The 25,851-nt window shown below is 27.0% G+C and overlaps 1 protein-coding gene across 1 annotated transcript; it reads left to right on the forward strand.

The window, feature by feature from the left end:
• The first annotated feature begins 412 nt into the window (after positions 1-412).
• On the forward strand, positions 413-24,004 carry LOC122503888 (activin receptor type-1-like). Its single transcript, XM_043614646.1, has 7 exons — positions 413-735; positions 1,198-1,379; positions 5,388-5,568; positions 6,127-6,395; positions 13,375-14,015; positions 22,456-22,690; positions 22,957-24,004. Exons 1-7 carry the CDS (start codon positions 675-677, stop codon positions 23,092-23,094), a joined length of 1,707 nt encoding a protein of 568 aa, XP_043470581.1. The 5' UTR covers positions 413-674; the 3' UTR covers positions 23,095-24,004.
• Positions 24,005-25,851: the final 1,847 nt, after the last annotated feature.

Consider the following 25,851-nt stretch of genomic DNA (forward strand, 5'->3'; position numbering starts at 1 on the left):
TCAGATCCCAATTTCGTTACGATACGTTTCGTTCAAGGTGCTATTGTGGACTCAACCTTAAACCGAAAGGAAAATAATGAGTGCAAGAGAGATAGTCGATATCCCTATCCTTTTCACTCTCATTAAGTGGACTGCACACCTGACTGAGGAATCTACTTTACATTTGAGTGTAGAATCAACATAAACGCGTACGGACGCTAGTATGAGGCCGCAGTCCCATGGCAGCGTTTTGCGTTGCGTTGTAATAAGAGAGAATGCAGCAAACGTATATTTGCGTCTTTTTCTCTCCCATTACGACGCAACGCAAAACGCTGTCATGGGACTCCGCCCTGAGGAAAGGACAAAAGATATGTTTGTTCTGTTTTATCACATGCTTACGTTCACGTTACTGTTTTATTCTGCTTTGGGCTTTATACTGTCAAAGTGAAGGTCACATTATGTAAAAACAAACTACTTAAATCATATGGTTTTTGTATGAACATTAAATATTACATAAGTGCTTTTTCAAATAATAATAATAATTATTATTATTTTTATTAATGTTAAAGTTAATATTTTTTTATAAAAATTTAGTATGGTTATTGGTATTAAAATAGCTGAAAATAATGATAGATGAGCTCGCGAAAACTTGACTTTCCTAGTCCATTGTTTTGACGGTTTTGACGCTCTCAAAAATGGCGGATGTTATATTTATCGCACATTTTCTACTATTGTTGACATTTAAAATATGTTCAGGTAAGAAAATTGTTGTATTTATTCAATTGTTAATTGTGGAAAGTGATTATTTAGAATAATAATTGAAACATTTCTAGAATTTGTTTTGGTTTGTTTATATTCTCTTGCAATATGTAGTTTATAGTTTTGAGTATAGCTCCTTTTATTAATCATTGTTTTTCCTTAATTGTATTAAAAATTAGGAAAGTCTTTTAACATGAGAGTATAATATTAAAAATATATACAATATTGGAATGTAATATAGAAGGAAACTTTCTAACAAACAAACTACTATGTATCAACAACTCATTTAGAGTGGTTTCTAAGAAATTGAAAGTATTTTATACCTATAATTTTGAAAACTATTATTTGGGTTTTTTTTCGTTTATTTGCTATAATTTAAGTTGAAAATAAATGTTATGTTTATGATGTGTTTACCTTTTTGCAAAAACAATTAGAATTTTAATGTATTGTTTCTTTTAGGAGAAAGACACAGAACGTCATTACAAGAAGATGATAATTCTCTGGACGATGAAGATGTTAAAGAGCAATCGGATTTACTCGAACATAGTTTGAGTAGACTTGGAATTCAGAAACGATTTAAATGTTATTTTTGTGAAAATGCAGAGTGCGTGTCACCGCAATTGTGTCACGATGCTGTAGTGGTAAAGATTTTATATTTAAAAATTTTATTTAATAAGAATTAAACGATTTATGTTACAATTTTAAATGATTACAATTTTCTACTTTGATTCACCATAGATTATTATTCTATTTACAGTATATGATAATAATTAATTTTAAATTTTACTATTTCAATAATTCGGACATACCGAATTAGTATAAATTCGCAAATAGTTGAAATTAAAAAAAAAATGCTAAAAATTGTAATAAAATTCTTTAAAACGATTCGATTATTCTCAAAAACCTTTTGAAAACCAATCATTTTCAATATCTATACAATTTTAATGAAATTCCACAAAAGATTTTTGATAAAATTCTTCGCAGATAAGATTCAATTATTATTAATTATTAATGATAATAAAATACATGTTCCGGTAATCTGTTCGCAGTTTGAAGTTAGTTATTGTTTGCTTTTTCGTTTCTTAACTTGTTTATAATATTTCTTTTCAAATATTTTCAATTTTAAAATTAATGTATTGGAAATCATCGAATTGTTGCAAAGAATTTTACTATTTATAAAAATAATTGAAATGTTTCGAAGAATTTATAAAAATTTTCAGAAATAATTAAATTTTTTTGAAGAATTTTATAGAAATATTTGAAAATAATGAAATTTTTTGAGAAATTCAATTAAAGTTGTTTCAAAAATAATCGAATTTTTTTAAAGAATTTTATTAAAATTAAGTATATTCAAAATAATTGAATTCGTCACAAGAATTTTATTATTTTTTTGAAAATAATTGAATTTTTTCCATTTTTTTGACGAATATATTTAAAAATTGCATTAAAAGTAATTTAATTTTTATACAGAATTTGTTTTAAATATTTTGAGAATAATTGAATTATTTTTAGAAAATTTTAAATTCTTGTTGAAATTGAATTTTATGAAAATTTTTGAAAATAATTAAATTCTTTCGTGTAATTTTATTTACATTTGATTAAAAATAATTTAATAATTAAATTATTTTTAATCAAATTTAAAATTTAATTTAACTATTTTGAAGAATTTATTAAAATTTTAGGACATAATTGAAATTTATGGACATATTTAAAAATATTTTAATTCATCCGAGGAATTCAACTAATTTTATAAATAGTAAAAATCTTTGCAGGAATTATTCCTGCAAAGATTTTTACTATTTATAAAATTAGTTGAATTCTTGCGAAGAATTTTACTATTTATAAAAATAATTGAAGTTTTTCGAAGAATTTATTAAAATATTAGAAAAAAATTGAATTTTTTCGAAATGTGTTAAAAATTTTTTTAAAAATTGAATTCTTCTGAGGAATTCAATTAAAATTGTTTTGCAAATCATTGAATTTTTGTAAAGATTTTACTATTTAAAAAAATAATTTAATTGTTTAGAAGGATTTATTAAAATTTTAGAAAATAATTGAATTCTTTCGTGAAATTTTTAAAAAAAATTTGAAAATATGAACAGTAATAATTAATTTTTTACTTAATAAGTGAATTTTTTAAATTTTGATTATGAAATTATTTAAAAAATTTATATCTGAAAATAAAAAATTTTGTAATTTGTATAACAATACCAAAAGAATTCAATTATTTTCACAAGCAATAACATTTTTCAAGAAAATTCAATTATTTGTAAAAATTTAAATAAAATTCCAGGCAAGAATACAATTATTTTCGCTAAAATAATAAAATGCTTCTCAAGAATTCAATTACCTACTTTTAAAAAGTTTAATAAAATTCTTCACAAGAATTCAATTATTTTTCCAAATAATTAAATTTTTCACGAGAATTCTCAAGTATTTAAAAAGAATTAAATAAAATTCTTCGCAAAAATTCAATTATTTTCATAAATAATAAAATTCTTTTGAGAAATTCAATTATTTTTTTAAAAATTGATTAATTCTTTCTTTACTTATTTACAATTATTCAATTTTTTTCCCAAATAATAAAATTTTTCACAAGAATTCAATTATTTTAATCAATAATAAAATTTTTCTCAGAAATTAAATTATTATTATTTATTTTTTTTTCACAAGAGTTCAATTATTTAAAAAAAATTAAATTAAATTCTTCGCAAAAATTCAATTATTTTTATAAATAATGAAATTTTTCTCAGAAATTGAATTAATTTTTAAAAAATCGATAAATTGTTGTAAAACTGTAATAACATTTAAATTTTACTTTGAAAAATTATTAATTTATTTTCTTAATTCCTGTGATTTAAATTAAATTTTATTGAAATATTTTTATTTGTTTAATTATAAAAATTACATTTCACTACAATGTATTTTTTAGGATAAAAAAATTTAAAAAATAATTGAATTTTTAAAAAATTTAGAATTAAAGTTTTCAGCAGTATTAGAATAAAAATAAATATTTTTGATTGAAATCAGGAAACAGTCAGGGAAATATTGAATCAAATTTTTGTGAATCAACTAAAACAATTTCTTTTTTATTCGTTAAAATTAATTTTCGATAGCTATGTACTTTTTACTCTTTTCAGTATTCAAGCTACTTATTGATACTTTTTTAAAATGAAGTATTGAGTGTGAAGCCTGAATTCGGAAAATTGCCGGGAATTCACAAAAATATCCGTGAATTTTTTAAAAGTTTCGCTAATTTGTTAAGATTTAGAGAAAATTTGTATTTTAGTCTTACATATATTTTTCAACAACTTTTTAAGAAAAACTATTATATACACTCGGGTCGAAAATTTTTTTTTCTTATAGGGTAAATGCACTAGTAGTCGGACACTTAAGGATACGATCTTATACATATTATGCTTTTTTTCTTGAAATAGCAAATATCTACTGTGTTTATAAGCACATTATCAATTAAATGAGTTCTTCAGGATTAAAAATCATGTAAATTTGTTACAAATACTTGAGTATTTAATAAAATATAAACATTTTAATGAAAAATTACGAATGCTTTAGTAGTCGGACACTTTTTTTCCTTGTTTCTATAGTCGGACATCTGTCAGATATTTTGGATTTATAAAGTAAAACAGATAATTTTTTAATTGCTATCGGCTGGAAAATGGAATTAAACCATACTAGAAGTTATTAATATAATATTTAAATCGTATAAGTTTTAAAATTTATGATTAATTATCAGCAAAACTTTGTGCTACTTATTGCGCTACTCGAAAATGGTTGTATCTATAGTCGGACACCACGATTTTTAAAATATTAAATAAAATATTTGTTTAATTATTTTGTAAAATAACACTAATTTCATAAAATATAAACTTTACACATTCGTCCAGTATATTTTTTTAAGTAAATATCACAATGCATTATTATTTATTTGCCAAAAAACATGAAAGTGTCCGACTACTAGTACTGTCCGACTATACCCGCACTTACCCTATTTGACAGTTTTCCACTTATTTTAATTCTAGACAAATCATTAACAAATATTCTGTATTTTCTTTAAATTCTATAAAAAAATTCTTTCACTCTCTAAATTTTTCAAAGACTATAAATTGCAAATTCGTCGTTTTTATTAATTTATTTTATCAATTAACCACACTTTTGAAAAATAAGTAAAATTTCACCTATAAATGAAATAAGTAATAATGACATAATTAAAATTTGGAACATTATGAGAAGAGGGATATATTTTATATTTAAATAAATCATAATAATATAAGTAATGATCAGTGATTAGTGAAAGATGTGTAATAGTAGAATATGAATAAAATGAATTTTTTGAATCAAAATTATTTGATAAATTATTGAAATTAAAAGTGAAAATGTTATGAGAATTATGTTAAAATAAAAATACAATTTTCATTAAGTCGATGTTTGCACAAAAAGTAATGTTTGGAGTTGAAAATTTTTTGACTTTTCCATTTTTCTAATTTCTTTTTCTTGGTTAAAAAACATACGCTTTAAAAATGAAAGAATACAATTTTTTTAAAATATTTAAGTTGAAAAAAAATTCGTTCTTTAGAAAATAAAAAAATTCTGGTGCATTAAATATAGATATAATTTAATTTGTTTTACAGTGCTGGAAATCTAGAGTGAGGGAAAAAGATGGAGTAGAACGAGTAACACGAGGATGTTCAAAATCAGATGACGAAAAAATGTTTACTTGCACCAAAAAGTCAAGTCAAGTACTCGTCGATTGTTGTTATTCAGATTTATGTAATAATGGCCCTTTTCCAGTTTTAGAAAATTTGACAGCCGGTAAAAGAAGTTTTACTATACAACTATTATTTTATTGAATTGAATTATATAGTACTTTTTAAATACTAGCTCCTCCGACGGCCGCAAGCGGCCGTCTACGGTGCTAGTTTTTATATGTCCATTGTCCAAATCCATTATTTCATTAATAATAATATTAATTATAATATTCAAATTTTTTCAATTAACAATTTGCTTATTTATATTTGAAATGTTGACGTTTTTTTTTGACAATGCAAAATAAGATTTATTATGAGTACTTTCTCTTAACAAAAATAAAATTTATATATTCGCGCTCTTTTTAAATAACATACGACTGCAGCGCCACGTTTACATGTCCAAACAATTTTGAAAACACCCTTCTATTAAGATTTTACATTCTCATTGCCCATTCTTTATTTCGATACTTTTCGATACATTCGACCTTTCCACTCCATGTCTTTTTTAAGAAAGGATTATTATTTATTATGTATATGTTTTTTAAGTCAATTAAGAATTTGAAATAATTATAATTAGATTACAATACAATTTTGAATGATGTAATGTATTTTCTTTTCTCAGGTACCGAAGGAGAAGATTATTTGCTAAAATTAATTTTAGCGATTCTAGGACCAATTATTGGTTTGGGAATTATTACGTGTGGAATATTTTTCTGCCTTTTAGCCCGCAAGACGCGTGCCAAAAGACCTTCGGCTTCGAAAAGAAATAAATTACTTATTGACGCAGAAATGGGACCCTCTATTCTTCACTTCACATCAACATCTCCAGCTTCTGCAAATTATCAACCTCATGAATTGAGAGCGACTGCGGCAGGTGACAGCACTCTCAAGGTAATTTTTTTATATATTTCATTTACTTTTTTCAGAAAATTTTTTTCTACATATTCTACAATAATTATATTTTTCGGAAAAGAAAAAATTAATTTTTCTAAGGTCATTATCGAATCTTGAAAACTTTAGAAACTGAAAATTATGTGAATTTATAGTCCGGTCGTAAAAAACGTGGAATTTTAATTTATGTTTAAAAAATTGCTTTTTATTTCAATTTTTATAGATATTTAAACCGTTTTCTAAATTTAAATTAGTAAAAAATAATTAATTTCATGTTAAAAAATCAGTCACTGATTCAAATATAGTATGTAAATAAATTTTTAAAAAATTATCGAATTAATAGAAATTTTGTGAAATTCAACTGAAAATAATTAAATTTGTTAAAGAATTTCATTAAAAACATTTTAACAAATCGAATTTTCAAAGTATTTTAATTTGATAATTGACAAATAATTAAATTTTATAAGAAGTCACATTGAAATGTATTCATGTTTCTTAGTGCGAAGATTAATAATTAAAAGTTTTATTAGTTAATTTAAAAAAAGATACACACTTGAAATTTTTTTAATAAAATTGAATTTTCGCAAAGTTTTTTTGAAAACTCTGAAAAATAAGAATGTTGAAATTTTTCAATTCTGTTTTTTCAAGATAATTGAGTTTTTATAAACAAATAATTGAAAAGTTTTGAAATAATTGAAATTTCTTTACAATTCTGTTAAAAATAATTAAATTCTTTCAAAGAATTATATTTAAATTTTTCGAAAATAAACAAGGGGAGTTAGTCACCGTAATTATAATTTTATTTTTAAAAATTTCTTCAGAATATATATTTATTTAGTAGGGGAACATAGTCGAGGTCGGCCACCTTTTTGACTTTTGTTCATAACTTTTATTTAAAAGTGAATTTGGACAATTGAAGTATATGGTTGGAAAGTCCTGTTAATAGGAACATCTTTTCTGTACAAAGTAAATTGATTGGTTTTAAAATGAAAAAGTTATAAAGATTTAAAAAAAAAAATTTGTAGTCCAGGTTGGTCCTTACAGTCAAGGTCGGCCATGTTTAAAATTCAAAGGGCATTAATCGTTAAAAAATAAAATAACATGTTTGGAGTTACGGAAAATTGATTCTTTATTGTTTACAGTTTGTAACTTAATGAAATAACAAAATAATAAAAATAAACAATATAAAAAAATAAATATAAATAAAAAAAAATTTTGCACTGAAATATTAATAAAATTAAATAAAAATATTAATAAGATGATCAATTATATTATGAGTTATACAGAATTGCAGTTTTTGCAAATGAAGTAGCTCGTCCTCATCTTTGCGCATTTTAAACACATAGTGGCCGACCTTGACAGTAAGTAACATTACCGAATTGTTGTAACCATAAAGAAATATACGTTTCGGGATTCGATTTTTTACTTTGTTTTTCTTTCAACCATGAGTCCCACAAATTTTCTGCATACTTGCCTTGACGATTCAATTTGTTTTTTATCTTTTATTAATGGTTTTTCACATTATGCACAAAACTTTATTTGAGCTTTTTTTGTACCAACGTCACAGAAAACACAATTTTCGATCCTCCGAAAATGTAATTGAGCAAAAAGTTAGGTTTTACTAAGACAAGCTTCGACAAGCATGCGCGTAGGTGGCGCTAGTGAACTTGACAAAAAAACGCGAGTGGCCTACCTAGACAGTGGTCCAACCTCGACTATACTCCCCTATATAAACGGGCTTATATTGCCCTTTCGTACAATGTACTGAACAATGAAAATCTTACGTTACTAGTTGACCGCATTGTTATTATTTTTGTCGAAAATCTGCTTGCGTAGTTCTCTAACAAACGCATTAAGCGAAACGCCATAAAAATTTACTCTGTCATAAAACTGATTTGCCTCACGACTCAACCTATTGACCACTGAATTTTCTAAGTAATTAGTTCTAATAAGTTGTTGATTAAATAATGGAACTTCAGTTCTGGGAGAATGCTTTGCTGCAAAAAAACAAAATAAACTTAAGAGATCTGAACAATTAAGTAAACCATTAATGACTTTAAATAAAAACAGGAGATTTGCAAAAAGAAATCTCTGAGATATAGTTGGAATATTAAATCTTTTTCTAAGATCAGTATAGTCGTGATCATAGAAGTCGGAAGGCACTCCAGTTTGTTTGGCGAGGAAACGAATAAATTTGTTCTGAATTTTCTCAATATCATCCACCCAATATATTCAATTATTTTCATAAATAGTAAAACTCATTTCAGAATTTCAATTATTTTTACTACAATTTTAATAAAATTCCTCGAAAAATATAATTATTCTTATTATTCTTATTATTTTCATAAATAGTAAAACTCATTTCAGAATTTCAATTATATTTTCTTTAATTTTAATAAAATTCCTCGAAAAATGTAATTATTCTTACAAATTTTATTAAAATTCGTCGAAAGAATTCAATTATTTCTAGAAACTGTAAAAAAAAATTCTTCTCAAGAATTCAATTATTTCCATAAATAGCAAAATTCTATTGAATATTATTTTTAAAAAATTCTTCACAAGAATTTAATTATTTTTTATAAATTTTCATAAAATTCTAAAAAACAATTCAATTATTTTCAAAAGTAATAAAATTTTTCGCAAAAATTCAATTTTTCTCCAATTCAATTATTTTCAAAAATAATAAAATTCTGTTGAAGGATTCAATTACTTTTATAAATTGTAAAATTCTTTGCAGAGATTCAATTAGTATCAATACATTTTGATAAAATTGAATTAATTAAATTTTCAATTATAATTATAAACAGACAAGATTGTTATAAAAAATTGAAAAAATTCTTTGTTTAATTTAATTATTTTCCAAATTTTCAATTAAAATTATTTAAAAAATCATGATTTTCAAAAAATTTAAAGAAACTCGTCGTAAGAATTTAATTATTCATAAAAACTCTAATAACAATTTTGGAAGCCATTTGTAGATTTATTTATGTTCGAAATCAAATAAATTTAAATTTGATGAAAAAAAACTGGGAAAAATTATGACAAAGCCGGAAAAATATCGTAAATTTTGTTGAATGAAAATAGTAGACACTCTGGTATGGTAAATGTCATTTTAAGGAATTTGAGTAAAATTGATATACAAAAAAATTCAATGATTTAAAAATTTGTGGATAAAATTCTTCATAAGAATTCAATTATTCAATAAATTATTTTTTTATTTAAATAATTGAATTCTAGTAGAATTTTTTAATAAAAATTGATTAAAAAATGAATTTCACTTAAAATTGTAAATTAAAATTGAATAATAAAAGCATTATAGCTAGAGTTTTTAGAAATAATTGAATTTTGAAAAGGTTTCATATTAAAATCTTTGAAAATTTTAATTTTTCATACTTTTAATTAACAATTTTGTAGAAGAATTGATTTTTTGAAAAAGTTTATTTCAATTTTACTTAAAATTATTTTTATGAAGTTTTTATTTTCTCATATATTTAACTGAAGAGTTTCCGAATAATTGAAATTTTGGAAAATTGAATTGTAAACAAATGAATTTGAAAATTCTCAAAAAACTTTTACAAACCTTATTAAAAATAATGGATTTATAGAAAGAATTTTAATTAAAAACACGAAAAAAAATTTAATTTTGTAGAAATTACAAATTATTGCAGAAATTGAATTATTTTCAAAAGTAATAAAATTCTTCTTACAAAGTTCAATTATGTTCAAAATTTAAAAAAATATCTCGTCAAAATCACAATTATCTCTATAAATAACAAAATTCTTCTCCAAAATTCAATTATTTTCAGAAATTTTACTCATTTCAATGATTTTCAAAAATCTATTTTCATAAATATTATAAATCTCATCGCAGAATTTTGATTATTTGGTGGATTCCACGTCAGTTCAACACACTTATTTTCATGACTTGTTGGGATTTGGCTGTAATTTTGTAAATTCATTACTTTTATAGTGATAAACAACTTCACCAAATATTTTTTCAAAATTTTGAAAATTACCAAAAATATGGCATTTTCAAAATTTTTGTCTTTTTTTTTTAAAGTGCTATAACTTTGGCTCTAATTAACCGATTTTGGATTTTAAAAAAAGGATTTCTTTGATTTTAAGTATATTTTAAGTTAAAATTAATATAGAAAAAAAAAATTCAAAATTTTTTTTTTTTTAAATTTTGAAAAATTAAAAATCCGTTTTTGAAAAAACATCATCTTTGATTTTTTTCAAAATTTTACTAAATGTTAGGGCAAATGTGCTTTACATGTCCTGTAAGTTTTATCTTGGGATCTCAAAGGGATTCGGAGTAAAAAAATAAAACGTAACCATATAATATTACGAACATATGGGGCAAAATTCCTCAACTGCCCAGGTAAAAAAATGAATTTTCCCTAAACTTTGCTAAAATTTTACTATTATTAGTAGAAGTGTAAATATTAATTTTTTTGAATTTGATAAAATATTTTTTGAGTTATGGAGTTTCAAAATTTTGATTTTTTTGAAAATATATTTTTTTCGATTTAATATATTTATAAGTAAAATTAATCAAATTTAAAGTATAAATAGTGATTTTTAAAGGGGTTTTCACGGGCTATAAGCTGGTGACCTTTTTTCTATGAGCCATGTAAAAATCAGAGTGGGACCATGAGAATTTTTGAGGAAAATAATAATTTATCATTATTTTACATAGAAAATGATGATTTATAATTAATTTTTTCAAAAAGTTCCATGGTCCCACTTTGATTTTTATATCACCAGCTTATAGCCCGTGAAAACCCCTTTAAAAATCACTATTTATACTTTAAATTTGATTAATTTTACTTATAAATATATTAAATCGAAAAAAATATATTTTCAAAAAATCAAAATTTTGAAACTCCATAACTCAAAAAATATTTTATCAAATTCAAAAAAAATCAAGGCTTGTCACTGCTACCCGACTGGTAGTATCCCTTCCAAGCCTCGCGTTCGTCCCCTTATTTTATGTAGCCCTTCATTTGTGGTTCCTTTTTATTTTTTTATTCCGAATCCCTTTGAGATCCCAAGATGAAACTTACAGGACATGTAAAGCACATTTGCCCTAACATTTAGTAAAATTTTGAAAAAAATCAAAGATGATGTTTTTTCAAAAACGGATTTTTAATTTTTCAAAATTTCAAAAAAAAAAAAATTTTGAATTTTTTTTTCTATATTAATTTTAACTTAAAATATACTTAAAACCAAAGAAATCCTTTTTTTAAAATCCAAAATCGGTTAATTAGAACCAAAGTTATAGCACTTTCAAAAAAAAGATAAAAATTTTGAAAATGCCATATTTTTGGTAATTTTCAAAATTTTGAAAAAATATTTGGTGGAGTTGTTTATCACTATAAAAGTAATGAATTTACAAAATTATAGCCAAATCCCAACAAGTCATGAAAATAAGTGTGTTGAACTGACGTGGAATCCACCATTTTTAGTACAATTTTAATGGAATTTCTCGAAAAATGTAATTATTCTTAAAAATTTTATTAAAATTCGTCGAAAGAATTCAATTATTTCTAGAAACTGTAAAAAAAACTTTTCTCAAGAATTCAATTATTTCCATAAATAGCAAAATTCTATTAAATATTATTTTAAAAAAAAATTCTTCACAAGAATTTAAATATTTGTAATAAAATTCTAAAAAACTCTAAAAAGCAATTCAATTATTTTCAAAAGTAAGAATAAAATTCTTCGCTGAAATTGAATTATGTTTAAAAATTTTTTTAAATTGTCAAACTTTCAATTATTTTTATAAATAATTAAATTGTTCTACACAATTCAATTATTTTCAAAAATTTTAATAAAATTCTATGCAAACATTTAATTATTTTCATAAATTAAATGTTAAATTAAACATTCTTTGGAAGGATTCAATTACTTTTATTAATATAGTAAAATTCTTCGCAGAAATTCAATTAGTATCAATACATTTTAATAAAATTGAATTAATCAAATTTTCATTTATAATTATGAACAGACAAGATTATTTTAAAAAATTGAAAAAATTCTTTGTTTAATTCAATTATTTTCGAAATTTTCAATTAAAATTTGATCATTTTTAGTACAATTTTAATCGAATTCCTCGAAAATTTTATTAAAATTCGCCAAAAAAATTAATTATTTAAAAATTTGTTGATAAAATTCTTTATGAGATTTCAATTTTAAGAAATAACTTTCAATTATTCAATAATTTATTTATTTTTGTATTTGAATAATTGAATTGTAGTAGAATTTTCTAATAAAGATTGATTTAAAGATGAATTTCAATTAAAATTTTAGAAAATAATTAAGTTACAAAAGCAATATAGCGTGAACTTTTAGAAATAATTGAATTTTGAAATTAATTTTTTTTGGAAAATTGAATATTGTAAAGAAATGAATTTGAAAATTGTCAGAGGACTTTTTTGAAAATTAATTGATTTAAAGAAGAATTTTAGTTAAAAATTCTTGAAAATAATAATTGAATTGAAATGATGAAAATAATTTTAAAGAAGTACTTACATAGTTCTTATAATATAAAATAATGATTATATCTTTCGGAAATTTTTAATTATTATAAAAAAAGAAATTAATCGCTCCGAGTCGAAGACTCGGAGTGATTGATTTTTTATGTTTTATAGTTATGATAAAATTTAATTTATAGTTTTAAGTAAAATGTTCTATTATTTGACTCGGACTGGTTACATTTTTGTCAGTAATTGGTCTGTAATTTTTCATTTTTGGTCCGTGAAGTCCGTGTTTTTAAATACTTTCACTGGTTCGAGCCTTGCTAATGTCAATAAGCCCTGAAGAAAAGAAAAAAGAAAATAACAATTCTTTAAAGTAACATATTGGTATTAAACAATAGTTTAATACCAATATGTTACTAAGAATTTGTAGAGAATTTTTAAAAAACCTTTTAAAGATTGATATGTAATTGAAATAAGAATTCTTGAATTATTTTCAGGAATATTTGGATGGCAGGAGTTTGACGAGTGGGTCAGGATCAGGCCTTCCATTATTGGTGCAAAGAACTCTAGCTAAGCAGGTTGCTCTCGTGGAATGTCTTGGCAGTGGCGGCGGTGGTGGTTTCGGCGGCGAAGTGTGGCGTGGCATATGGCATGGAGAAAATGTTGCTGTGAAAATATATTTTTCACGCGACGAGCTTGCGTGGACGCGCGAAACTGAAGTCTATTCTCAGTTACTGCCGTCCAGACATGACAATATTTTGGGATATGTTGGCAGCGACATGACAAGTCGAGCAAGTTGCACTCAATTGTGGCTGGTGACACATTATCACGAACTTGGTTCGTTGTTTGATAATTTAAGTCACTCTCCACATCCATTGACGCATCATCAGTCGTTTAACATTTGCCTAAGCATTGTCAATGGCTTACTTTATTTGCACACGGAAATTCATGGCACCAAAGGAAAACCTGCAATGGCCCATCGTAATATCAAGTCAAAAAATATCCTCGTCAAAAATAATGGTTCTTGTGTAATTGCTGATTTTACATTGGCAGTTACGCAGGATCGATTAATGGCCGATACTGTTGATCTTCGTCAAGGTACAAAACGTTACATGTGTCCTGAGTTTCTTGAACAAACGTAAGTATACAAAAAAAATTTTTAAATATATGGGTTTCACTGTAATTACTAAAAAAAATTTTACAATGATATAATAAATATCAGAGTTGCCACAGGTCATGGAAATCAGAGAAAAGTCAGGGATTTTTATTAAAAGTACTGAAAAAAATTAAATTAAATTTAGAATTTATAAGAAAATTCTGAATTTTTTTGTCAGTTTGTTTGCCTGATAAACTATGAAATTACCACGAATTCTAAAAAAAATCTTCAATTTTGTCTATTTCTGACAATATTTTATTTTAAATAACTTAATTATTCTATTCAAGGACTACCATAAAGTTTTTACTTATAAATCATTTAATGAAGTATTTTTTGAAAAATTTTCATTTCAATTTTGTTGAAATTAGTTACAATTTCAAAAATTTTAACTCAATTCATTGAAAGCACTCAACTATCTTAATAAATATCAAAATTCTTTCCAGAAATTCAATTATTTTCAAAAAATCTAAAAAATATTGTCGTCAACATTTCAATTATCTATATAAATGAATAGCAAAATTCTTCGACAAAATTCAATCATTTTCAGGAATTTTAATAAAATTCATTGCAAAATTCAATTATTTTCAAAAGCATAATAAAATTCAATTTTCAAAAACTTTAATAAAATTCGTGGCAAAATTTCATTTATTTTGAAAATTTTTTCTTAATTTAACCTTCTTAATCTGAACCTAATTCTATGATTTTCAATATTCTACTATTTTAATTAAATTTCCAAAAAGAATTCAATTATAAAACAAAAATTTTGATAAAATTCTACACGAATATTGAATTATTTTCCAAAAAATAAAAAGTTCACAGAAATTCAATTATTTTCATTAATTTTCAAATTCCTTTAAGGTATTTAATTATTTTCATAAATAATAAAATCATTCAGAGGAAGTTAATTATTTTCATAAATTACAATATCCATCACAAGAATTCAATTATTTTCAAAAGAAATAAAATTCATTTATTCTAAAAATTTTAATAAAATTCATGTCAAAATTTCAATTGATTTCAAAACATTTTTCTTAATTCAATACCTAATTTTTATATCAATTATTTTAATAAAATTTCCCAAAAGAATTCAATTATTTAAAAACCATTTTGACAAAATTCTACACGAATATTTCATTATTTTCTAAAATAATGAAAATTTCACATGAATTCAATTATTAAAAATAGAATTTGCATAAATTTTTTCGAAAAAAAATAAAATTCTTCGCAATAATTTAATTATTTTCGTAAATAATAAAACTCATTGCAGAGTTTCAATTATTTTTAATACAATTTTAATCAAATTTCTCTAAACTAAAATTATACTTAAAGAATTTTATTAAAATTCGTCGAAAGAGTTCAATTACTTAAAAATTTCTTGATAAAATTCTTTATGATAATTGAATTTTAAGAAACATTCAATTATTCAATAAATTATCTATGTTTGTATTTAAATAATTGAATTGTCGTAGAATTTTCTAATAAAAATTGATTTAAAAATGAATTTCAGTTACACTTTTAGATAAGAATTGAAGTTTTGAGAAGTTACTAATAATTGCAATTTTTAGAAATAATTAAATTTTGTAAAAAGATTAAAATTTTTGAAAATCTGAATTTTTCAAACTTTTAATTAAAATTTCCATGGAAGTAATTTTTTTCAAAATGCTTAATTGAAATTTTTTAAAATTATTTCAAGTTTTAATTTTCTAATATATGTTTAATTGAAGAATTTCCGAATAATATAGATAATCGATTTAAAGAAGAATTTTAGTTAAAAATTCTTGTAAATAATAATTGAATTATAAATGATTTTATCATTCAGTCATCTTTAATTATTATAAAACATGAAGAAATCGAAGACTCGGAGTTATCGATATCTTCGTGTTTTATAGTTATGAAAAATTTAATTTATAGTTTTAAGTAAAATGTTCTCTTATTAACACCATAAAATTGTGGTTTTTTGCGTTTAACTCGTAAAAAACGGAGAAATTCTAAAAAATGTTTTTAACAAAAGTTATAGATCTCACAAAAATACATATTTTCTGTTTACGGAACCCTAAAAAGGAATTTTAAAAAATAATTTAAAAAATTAATTAAAAAAATAAAATTAAAAATAAAAAAATAAATTAAATTAGATAAAAATTAATTAATAAAAAAAAAAAAAATTAATAAATTAAATTAAATTTAAATTTAGAAATGATCCATATTCAAAATAATATTCAGAATCATGTTAATTTTAATTCTGATATAGATAAATTAAGTAAAATTTATTTTTCATTATTTTCAAATTCTAAATTTATTTGAAATTTGAAACTTCCGCGTTAATTTTCTCTTTTTTCATTATTTTAAATTTTGATAAAATGGGAAACTACTTTATCATAAAATATAGTGATTTACTATACCATTAAATTAAGAAATTGAACGAACTTACCTAAAGGGAGCGTTCACAAATTACGTAACGCTAATTTTTGAAAATTTTGACCCCCCCTCCCCCCATGTAACACACTGTTACATACATTAGCGCCATTTTCTCTGCTGTTCATAACAAATAGCTAGACCCCCCCCTCCCCTTTATAATGTTACGTAATTTGTGAACGCTCCCAAAGTGAAGTTCAATTGAAATTGTATGAGCTGCCTCGTCCTCAAGATCAAAATTATGTAGTCACGTTAGTCACTATTTGTTCCGCCACAGTATTTCAAATTCTAAGACTTTTTAGCGCCACTCTTAGGTGTCGCTGCCGTCTCTTCCGCTTCCTGTCATTACATTTTAGAGCCTAAAGTAAATCACGAAATTTTTTGGGGCTTCTCCGGAGCTTAGGGCCGGGAGGGTTTGATCTCTTCGGACGAGGCAGCTCATACAATTTCAATTGAACTTCACTTTAGGTAAGTTCGTTCAATTTCTTAATTATATTTCGCTGCCTCGTCCTCAAGATCAAAATTATGTAGATTTTTAGAGTTGAAGAAGTGATTTACTTCGTTTTATTTATTTATTTTGTTTTTATTAATAGGGTTGGTAATTTTTTACCAACTAAATTGTTGACTTTTACAAGAAAAAATTTTTTATGTTTTATCATTGAATAGAAATAAGAATTATCCTGACTAGTAGAGGAATAAAGAAGTTAGATTTGTAATTTTTTATCCCAGTACTGCCTCTGCGAATGTGGAGTTGTTTGTGAGTGGCCTATTGTAAAATTTAGCGAACACTGAGGATTTTTGTGTCCATCCTGCGGCCTTCCTGATGGTTTCCACATTAGCGCCATTTCGAGCTGCTGCTGAGGTTGCAGCGTGTCTGGTGCTGTGTGTCGTAAATGTTTCGGTGTCTATTCCGCTTCCTTTTATTGAATTTTTTATCCACCTGCTTATACTTTGTAATGTGGCCACATTATGAGGCTTTCTATATGTCAGGAAAAGGTTGCCCTCTTTGAGATTTTCCCGTAGTTTTGCTGTTCTTTTTATGTATTCTTTCAGTGCCGTTGTTGCGCAGAGTACTTCATTGGTAGGGAAAGTTGTAATTTCCAGGATTGGTTGGTACTTATTGCGGCCTGTGGTTTTAATTCTCGAAGTAATTTTTACTTTGATTGGGTCGACATTCATATTTATATTTTCTAATTTGATGGCTGCTATCGTCTGAACTCGTTGCGCAGTTATTAGCGCTAATAGCGTTGCTAGCTTTTTTGTCAACTCTTCCAGTGACAAGTTTTCGTTCTTTCCTAGTGATTCCAAGTAAGTTAGGACTACTTGAGGGTCCCATGTTTCTTCGTATTTTGGTTTAGGTGGTTTTATTGAGGAGACTCCTTTGAAGTATCTTATGACTGCGTTGTCTTTTCCTAACTCATTACCCGTCAATACACTGAGAAAACTGGAGTATTGGACTAAACACCTGGAGGGACAAATCGTTTATATTTGAGAGTTAGCTATTGGATAACAATCTCAATGTTCAAATTCACCATTGACAGATATTCGTGCCATTTCTCTAACAGAGGGACAAATTAACCATCTTGAGAAATCCCTTCCTTATCCGGCGCGAAATGAATAAATATGGCAACCTAACCCCTAAATTAAATACATAAAATGTCAGAAAAATAATTTCGCGCGCATCAGATCGTACACATTTTCTGCGCAACTTTTAACCCTCAGATATAATGGGAGAGAATATACAAGTAGATTTCCATTACCAATTCAAAATTTATTTTAGAAGGACTATTTAACTCTCTTCATAAGCAAACGAAACATACACTTTTTGAACCTCTGAATTTGACTCTCCAGTTTTCTCAGTGTAGAGATATTGCTGATCGGTAGATATTAAGTGTGCTGTAAGAGACGTCAGAGTAGAAGATTTCTGTGAAGAAATCTAAGGCTGCCGATGTGGAACACTGATGAGGTAGAATGTTGTTATGTTTAGTATAGTGCCACCACAATTTGATGGGTTTCTCATATTGCTTCAATGTTCCCTCGGATATTGAGGCTAACATGACATCTGCTGCTTTCTCAGTTTCTCCTCTTTTTACGAACGCCTTCCTGATAAGTGAGCTGCCGCCAGGGTAATCGTCTCGTGTAGAGGGTGTGTTTTTCTGAAAGGATAGGTTAGTAGTTCAATGTCAGGTTTAAATAAGATTGGTTTTGAGGTTGCTAAGCGCACGAAGAGAGGGTACCAAGGCTGTGAGGGCCACATGGGTACTACCACCACTCCTTCGGCTTTGTCCTCTTGTATTTTTTTCAAAGTTTGTAATACTAGGCAAAATGGGGGAAATGCGTAGAAATAACAATCAGACCAATTTATTGTAAACGCGTCTACTGCTGAGGAATCGGGATCGCGGTGCCAGGAGACATAGGTTTCGCATTTTGCATTTGCCTTTGACGCAAATAAGTCTATTTCGAAGTTCCCGAATTTTTCGACAATTTTATTAAAGGCCCAGTCCGCTATTTCCCACTCTGTGTCTTGCGCCAATATTCTCGATTGTTCATCTGCTTCCTTATTTCCTTTTGATTCTATGTAAGAAGCATGTATCCACAATTTTTTACCTTCGCACCAATTCCATATAGTTCGGGTGATTTCGGTCAGTTTTGGGAATTGGATTCCGCCCATTCTGTTTATGTACGAGATCGCCGTGGTATTGTCTATCCTAAGTAGGATCGAGCAGTTATTGCAATCTTTGGCATGACATTTGAGACCGTAGAACGCTGCTTTCAACTCAAGATAATTGATGTGAGCATTTTTGTCGTCTTCTCCCCACCACCCGTGGGCTTTTTCGCCTTCGCAGAAGCTACCCCAACCGGAGAGGGACGCGTCTGTGAAGATAACTTTTTCATAAAAATTGGTTCGAATTGGATTGATTACGAATTTTATCTTCTTGATCCACCATTCAATGTCTTCGATGGCATTGTTTGTGATGGTCATTTATGCGTCGAAATTATTGGAGTTCTTTAGAGCGAGGAATTTTTCGCGCTCTAATTGTTTCGTATGGAGCCAGCCGTACGGAATTGCTGGACATGCCGCTACCAGGGTGCCCAGAAGTCTTGCGAGCTCTCTTACTTTACAGGATTTCTTTTTCGAAAATTGTTTTGCTAAGATCGCTATAGAATTTCTTTTTTCTAGTGGGAGTTCTATCGAAAACGACACACTGTTTAGGAGGAAACCTAGATATTTACAATTTTTTGAAGGTGTTAATGCGCTTTTTTCTTGGTTGATCACCAATCCTAATTCTTCTAACAGGTTTTTTGCAAGTTTTACATTTGCTCTGCATTCTACTTCTGACCTAGCTATTATTAGTATGTCATCGAGATATACTACTAGTACAACTCCGAGTTCCCTAAGCTTTTGTACTATTGGTTTTAAGATTTTTGTAAAAATGTAGGGTGCAGTGCAGAGTCCGAAGGGTAAGGCTGTAAACTCATAGTATTTGTCGTCAAAAAAGAATCTTAGGTATTTTCTATAATTTTTGTGAATTCGAACATGGAGGTAACCGTCTTTCAGATCAATGCATGCAAAATAGCAATTGGGCCTAATTAATCTTAGGGCTGTTTTTATGTCCTCCATTTTAAAGTGTGGAGGGTTAATGAGTGAATTGAGACTTTTGAGGTTAAGAATAAACCTATCATCGCCATTTTGTTTTTCTCTTAGAAAAAAGGGGGAAATGTATTGACCTTTGAATGGTTTACATTTAGCGACTGCACATTTGTTTTCTAATTTATTTATTGCGTTAATTGTTTTTAAATATTCCTCATGTGGCAGAGCTGCGTTGCTGGGAATTTTATTTTGTGTGGGTGTTTCTACAAAAGGTAGTTTATACCCTTTAACGCAATTTAGAATAAATTGGTCTGACGTTAGTTTCTTCCATGCATGAAGAAAATTAGATAGACGTCCGCCTATTTTGCTTACCTTTAATTCCTCTGCTGCTGGTTGCGCGATGTCCGAGCTGTCTGAGGCCCTCCCCGTCTGGAGTTCGAGTAGCTCTTCCTGGGGGGCCCTTCCAGTTTAAATCACTGGATCTTGGTGTGGTCTGTCGCGAGCGAGGTTGCTGGTATGCCTTTTTTCTTTCTGGTTTTTGTGTTGTCCGTGAGAGTTCTTTTCCTACTCTTTCAACTTCTTTGGCTGCTTTATACATTTCAGCGAACTTTTCCCCAAATAGAGTCCTGTCAACCGGTGAATTGTCTGCTACTATTTTTAGCTTCGGGTCTCTTCCAGAAGTAATAAAATTCCTTCTGGTGAGCGATACTTCATGATGTAGATCGGTAAAGAGTTTTCCTGCATCACTGAGAAAAGACAATATTTCACTTATCAGCTGACAATTGGGGTTTGACTGATCTTCAGACTGTTGGAGAGTCAAGAGTTTTGTTACCGCTGTTCCGAGAGCGCTTATGCCTGCTCCAAGTTGATTTTGTGAGACTATTTGGAATTGATCCTTTTTTACCCCTGATTGACCGATGATATTTTTTAATTCTGGGTTTAAAGAAGGGGCTTCCATCATGTCGCAATTTTCGGATGGAGGGTGTTTGTTGACTAATTCTTTGCGAATTTCTTTTGACACTCCTATTTGCATGATTTTTTGCCACACTGTTGCCAGCGTTTTGTTAATCGGCGGACTGACTTTTTTATTATCGAAGGGATCGCCACCTAGCTGTATTAAGTCAGCATCATCCATATCCGTGTTCTTCTTTACCGATTGTGGGTCGTTTTGACCGTCGTTTGATTGCGGATTATCGGTGCTCTTCTTTACCGACTGTGTCTTATCACGCTCTTCCGGTAAGCCATCTTTTTGACTATCCTGTGATTGCAGGTTTTTCTGCTTTGGATCTCGCGTATGAGAAGGCACGGCAGGAGGTGATGTAGCTTTTGGGCTACGAGACTGAGCGGCGTCAGGGGAAGTTTCTCTGCTCGTTGTTACTTCGTTCGGGTCGCGCCTTCCACTGTCATTTCTTTCGTCTAATGAACTGTCATGGCTGCGGGACGCACCTCGTCGAGTTTGATTTGAAGCATATGAGCTTTTGGATGAGTCTCTTCGGGACCTCTCTCTGCTCAAGTTTTCTGATTTACGGCGTGACCTACCTCTAGACCTGGAGTCTCGGATAGGACTACGGGATCTGGGTTGATGTGCTGTTTTCCGGCTGCTGTTTTTCGACATAGAACTGCTTGTGGAGCTGGAGCTGCTTGTCTCGGATGATGACGCAGAAGAGTCTCTTTTCTTACTTTTCTTTTTGTTTTTCTTCATCTGCCTTTTCATCTTCTTTATCTTCCGTAGTAATTGTTTGTTATTTTTTCCCATTTTTCACTACTTTTAATTATTTTTCACGGTACACGATGTGGTGTGGAACACACAGAAATAACGTAATGACAGGAAGCGGAAGAGACGGCAGCGACACCTAAGAGTGGCGCTAAAAAATCTTAGAATTTGTAATACTGTGGCGGAACAAATAGTGACTAACGTGACTACATAATTTTGATCTTGAGGACGAGGCAGCGAAATACAATTATAACCTCTTTATAACCTCTTTAAATTCCATGGTTTCACCATGTCGACATTTTATTTTTTTAAATTTAAATTTACGGTTATTAAATTTTATTAAAATTTTTTAAAAATTAATTTTGTGAACGGTGAGTCTGTTAATATTTGATTTTTTGATATTTAGTATTTAATGTTTCTTAATATTTTTCTTAATAGCATATTCGAAATCTTTTTATTTCAGACATGTGTTCGTTTAGTTTGTCAAAATGTGGTCTCTTTTTTTGTAAATAATTTTCTCGATTTTTGCCTGATGAGGGCTTTTTAAGCCGAAATATGTAGCAAACAATTATAATATTTATGACAAATAAACATCTTTAACCGTACAAGGCCTCTTAAATAATGAAACAATAATATATTTAATTTGAAAATATTTTTTCTCATGACATGTATATTATTAATAATAGATTATTTTTGTGTGACAGGGTAAATTTGGAGTGCTTGGAAAGCTTCCGACGTGCTGATATATACAGTCTGGGACTAATTTTCTGGGAAGTGTGCCGTAGATGTGTTAGCAATGGCGTTGCTTTGGAGTACGCTCCACCATTTTACGAATGGTTGTCGAGTAGCAGTCAGGATCCTTCGATAGAAGAAATGCGAAAATTAGTATCACTTGACCAACGAAGGCCGCCGCTTCCAAATAGATGGCATTCGGATGCTGTAAGTAGAAATTCATTTTTTTAACCCAACTTCAGTTTAGAAAATAGGACAATTTTCTAAAGCAACTATTTCGAAAGAATCATTTGAAAAATTAAACGAATATTTATTAAATTTTCATAATTTTAAAATTAGTTTAACACTTTTTTTGGAAACTTTTTCTTCTTTAAAAAATAATTTTCCTTCTTGCTCCCACACTTTAAGTTAGTTAATGAATATTAAAAAAAAGATAGATTTATTTTTTAAATTAACAAATGTGTAATTTACAGACTCTTGCTGGAATGGGTAAACTAATGCGAGAATGCTGGCATGGAAAACCAGCTGCTCGACTTCCAATACTCAGAGTAAAAAAGACTCTTGTTAAGCTGGCTGCTAACGATTCACGTGTTCATTTACCTCTCGACTGAGCAGTGATCAGACAACTGAATTCAACTTCTCTTACGTATTTATTCTTAAATCATTTCTCTTCATCGACATTTATCATCTTCATTGTTCACTTCTAATTATCAATTATTATTATCAAACAATTTCAATTTCTTGCCAACTGAAAACTATCATACATTAACATATCACAGTCGCGTTAACATAAAGATTCAGTTTTTAGCTGAAAACAAAAACATGTAATGTTAATTTATTTCTAATGACAGTGTGAATCATTATTTGTTTGTTTGTGTATGATTTTTTATTCAGTTATTTAAAAATCTGGATAATCTGCAATTTTTTATTACCTTGAAGTAGGATGATTGTGGTAAATATGCGTAGCAAATATTTTTCTTTTTTACATTACAAATGAAAAAACTTGTAAAGTTATTTTTTTGATTACACTATTGACAAACTTGGCACCGATGTAAACCAAGTTTTAAATTCGTCAACATTTTTAACAGTGTAATTCTTTTGATTATATAATTTATTAGTAATTTAATAACATTTAAACCAAAAATATAGTTTCAAAAACTAATTTTGATCAACTTTCTAAGATTTAAATCCTAATACATTCAAAACAAATAATTGATGAATTATATTACTAGATTTACAATTGAATTGTTTTGATCAAAGTCGCACATATGTTATAGTCTATTTATCTGAAAACGTGTCATTTAATCTCTTAACGAAATGACATGTTTTCAGATAAGTAAATTGTAACGACTGATCCCGAATTGCGTCCCAAGGGGTAGTAGGTATATATTTACATATAAGTTCTTTATAAATCAGATTTTTATTTCAAGCCATTTAATTGACTTAAATAAAAATGATTCCATACAAATAAATATTTATTTGATAGGTATAATATACAGGGCTCGAACTAGGTTCGTAAATCCCGTAAAAGTCCGTAATTTTGCTTCAAGTCCGTAAAAGTCAGTTTTTTTTAAAAAAGGTTCGTAAAGTCCGCAATTTCATTGAAAAAAGACGAAAAGTTCGTTAATTGTACGATATAATTTGGAGAATTTTAGAGAAATTACAAACGATTGCAGAAATTCAATTATTTTCAAAAGTAATAAAATTCTTCACAGAAATTTAATTATGTTCAAAAGTTTTTAAAAATTCGTGTCAAAATTTCAATTATTTTTAAAAGTAGTAAAATTCTTCTCAGAAATCCAATTATTTTCAAAAATTTTAATAAAATTCTTGTCAAAATTTCAATTATTTTCAAAAATTTTCCTCAATTCAATGATTTTCAATATCTACTATTTTAATAATATTTTCCAAAATAATTAAATTATTTAAACAAATTTTAACAAAATTCTACGGAAACATTTAATTATTTTCATAAAATAATAAAATAATTTCACAGAAATTCAATTATTTGCACTTTTTTTTATAGATTTTATAGATTTTTTACAGGAATTCAATTATATTCGTACATATAAAATTCTTTTTAGGAATTTAATTTTTTTCATAAATAATTAGGGTGTCTAACGGTCAGGGAAAAGTCAGGGAATGTCAGAGAATTTCATTCAAAGTCAGGGAAATTTCTATAAATTTATAAAAAAATTAAAATTTTTTGTTAATTAAAATTTTTTTTTAATCTAAAAACTTAAAAGATTTTTATTACCGTTTGTTTCTATCATTAGATATTAATTTATTGTTAAATATGTCAGTTACCATATTTTTGTCCCAAGAAAGCATAAATGAAATTAGTAAAAATTCAGGAAAAAAGTCCAGAAAAGTCAGGGAATTTTTTTTCAATCCTTGTTAGACACCCTGATAATAAAACTAATTGCAAAATTTCAATTATTTTTAATAAAATTTTAATCGAATTCCTCGAAAAATATAATTATTCTTAAAATTTTTATTAAAATTCCTCAAAAAAAAATTAATTTTTTTAAAATTTGTTGATTAAATTCTTTATGAGAATTCAATTTTCAGAAACATTCAAATATTCAATAAATTATTTTTTGTATTTAAATAATTGAATTCTAGTAGAATTTTCTAATAAAAATTGATTTAAAAATAAATTTCTGTTAAAAACACAAGAATTTGAATATTCTTCAAAAACTTTTCCAAAAATTATTAAAAATAATGAATGTTTAGAACAATAGTTCTATATGAGCGATTCCACGTCAAGTGATCAAGGGGTCTTACGGTGCAATGTTTATTTTGATAATTTTTTACTCTTAAACAATTAAACATGAAAATTTTACTGAGTACAGTTTCGAAAGGTTTTTTCATGCTCTTTCGATTGAAAATGAGCATTTTAAAAAAAAAAATTTTTTGACCAAAAAAAATCAAAATTAAAAATAAATTTTTTGGGGGGAAGGATACGATTTTTCTTTTTTTTTTAAACGAAAGCTGAGGTTTTTTACTAAAAGAACATATATATGCGAAAATGGGACTAGAATGTTTAAACACTGAAAAAAAGAGATTTCTACTGACCGGAGTGCTAAAAATCCGGTTTTTGGCTCTGTTTGGTAGAAATCTCTTTTTTCAGTGTTTAAGGAGGTTCTATCGCTTGACGCAGCTAGTCAAAACAGTGACAAATATTTAATGATTTGACTCACTTGGTAACGTAAAACGTTTGGCATCGCCGAATTATTTCTAACCTGTGAAGAAAATTATCATTTAAATTTCGCGCTCAAATTTAATGTGTATAGTGCATGCAACGTTGCCAAACGTTATAAGTGTTGTTTATATTATCAGATGAAACGTAAATTTTGTTTACAAAT

Source organism: Leptopilina heterotoma, unplaced genomic scaffold, assembly GCF_015476425.1.
Source record: "Leptopilina heterotoma isolate Lh14 unplaced genomic scaffold, ASM1547642v1 Lhet_272, whole genome shotgun sequence".
NCBI lineage: Eukaryota > Metazoa > Arthropoda > Insecta > Hymenoptera > Figitidae > Leptopilina > Leptopilina heterotoma.

What these genes read in the sequence shown, in the direction of transcription:
- LOC122503888 (XM_043614646.1), top strand. Translation starts at nt 675, where the DNA reads ATGGCGGATGTTATATTTATCGCACATTTTCTACTATTGTTGACATTT. An exon ending in TGTGTCACGATGCTGTAGTG is followed by an intron (nt 1,380 to 5,387) that starts GTAAAGATTTTA and finishes TTTGTTTTACAG; the next exon opens with TGCTGGAAATCTAGAGTGAG. An exon ending in CAGGTGACAGCACTCTCAAG is followed by an intron (nt 6,396 to 13,374) that starts GTAATTTTTTTA and finishes AATTATTTTCAG; the next exon opens with GAATATTTGGATGGCAGGAG.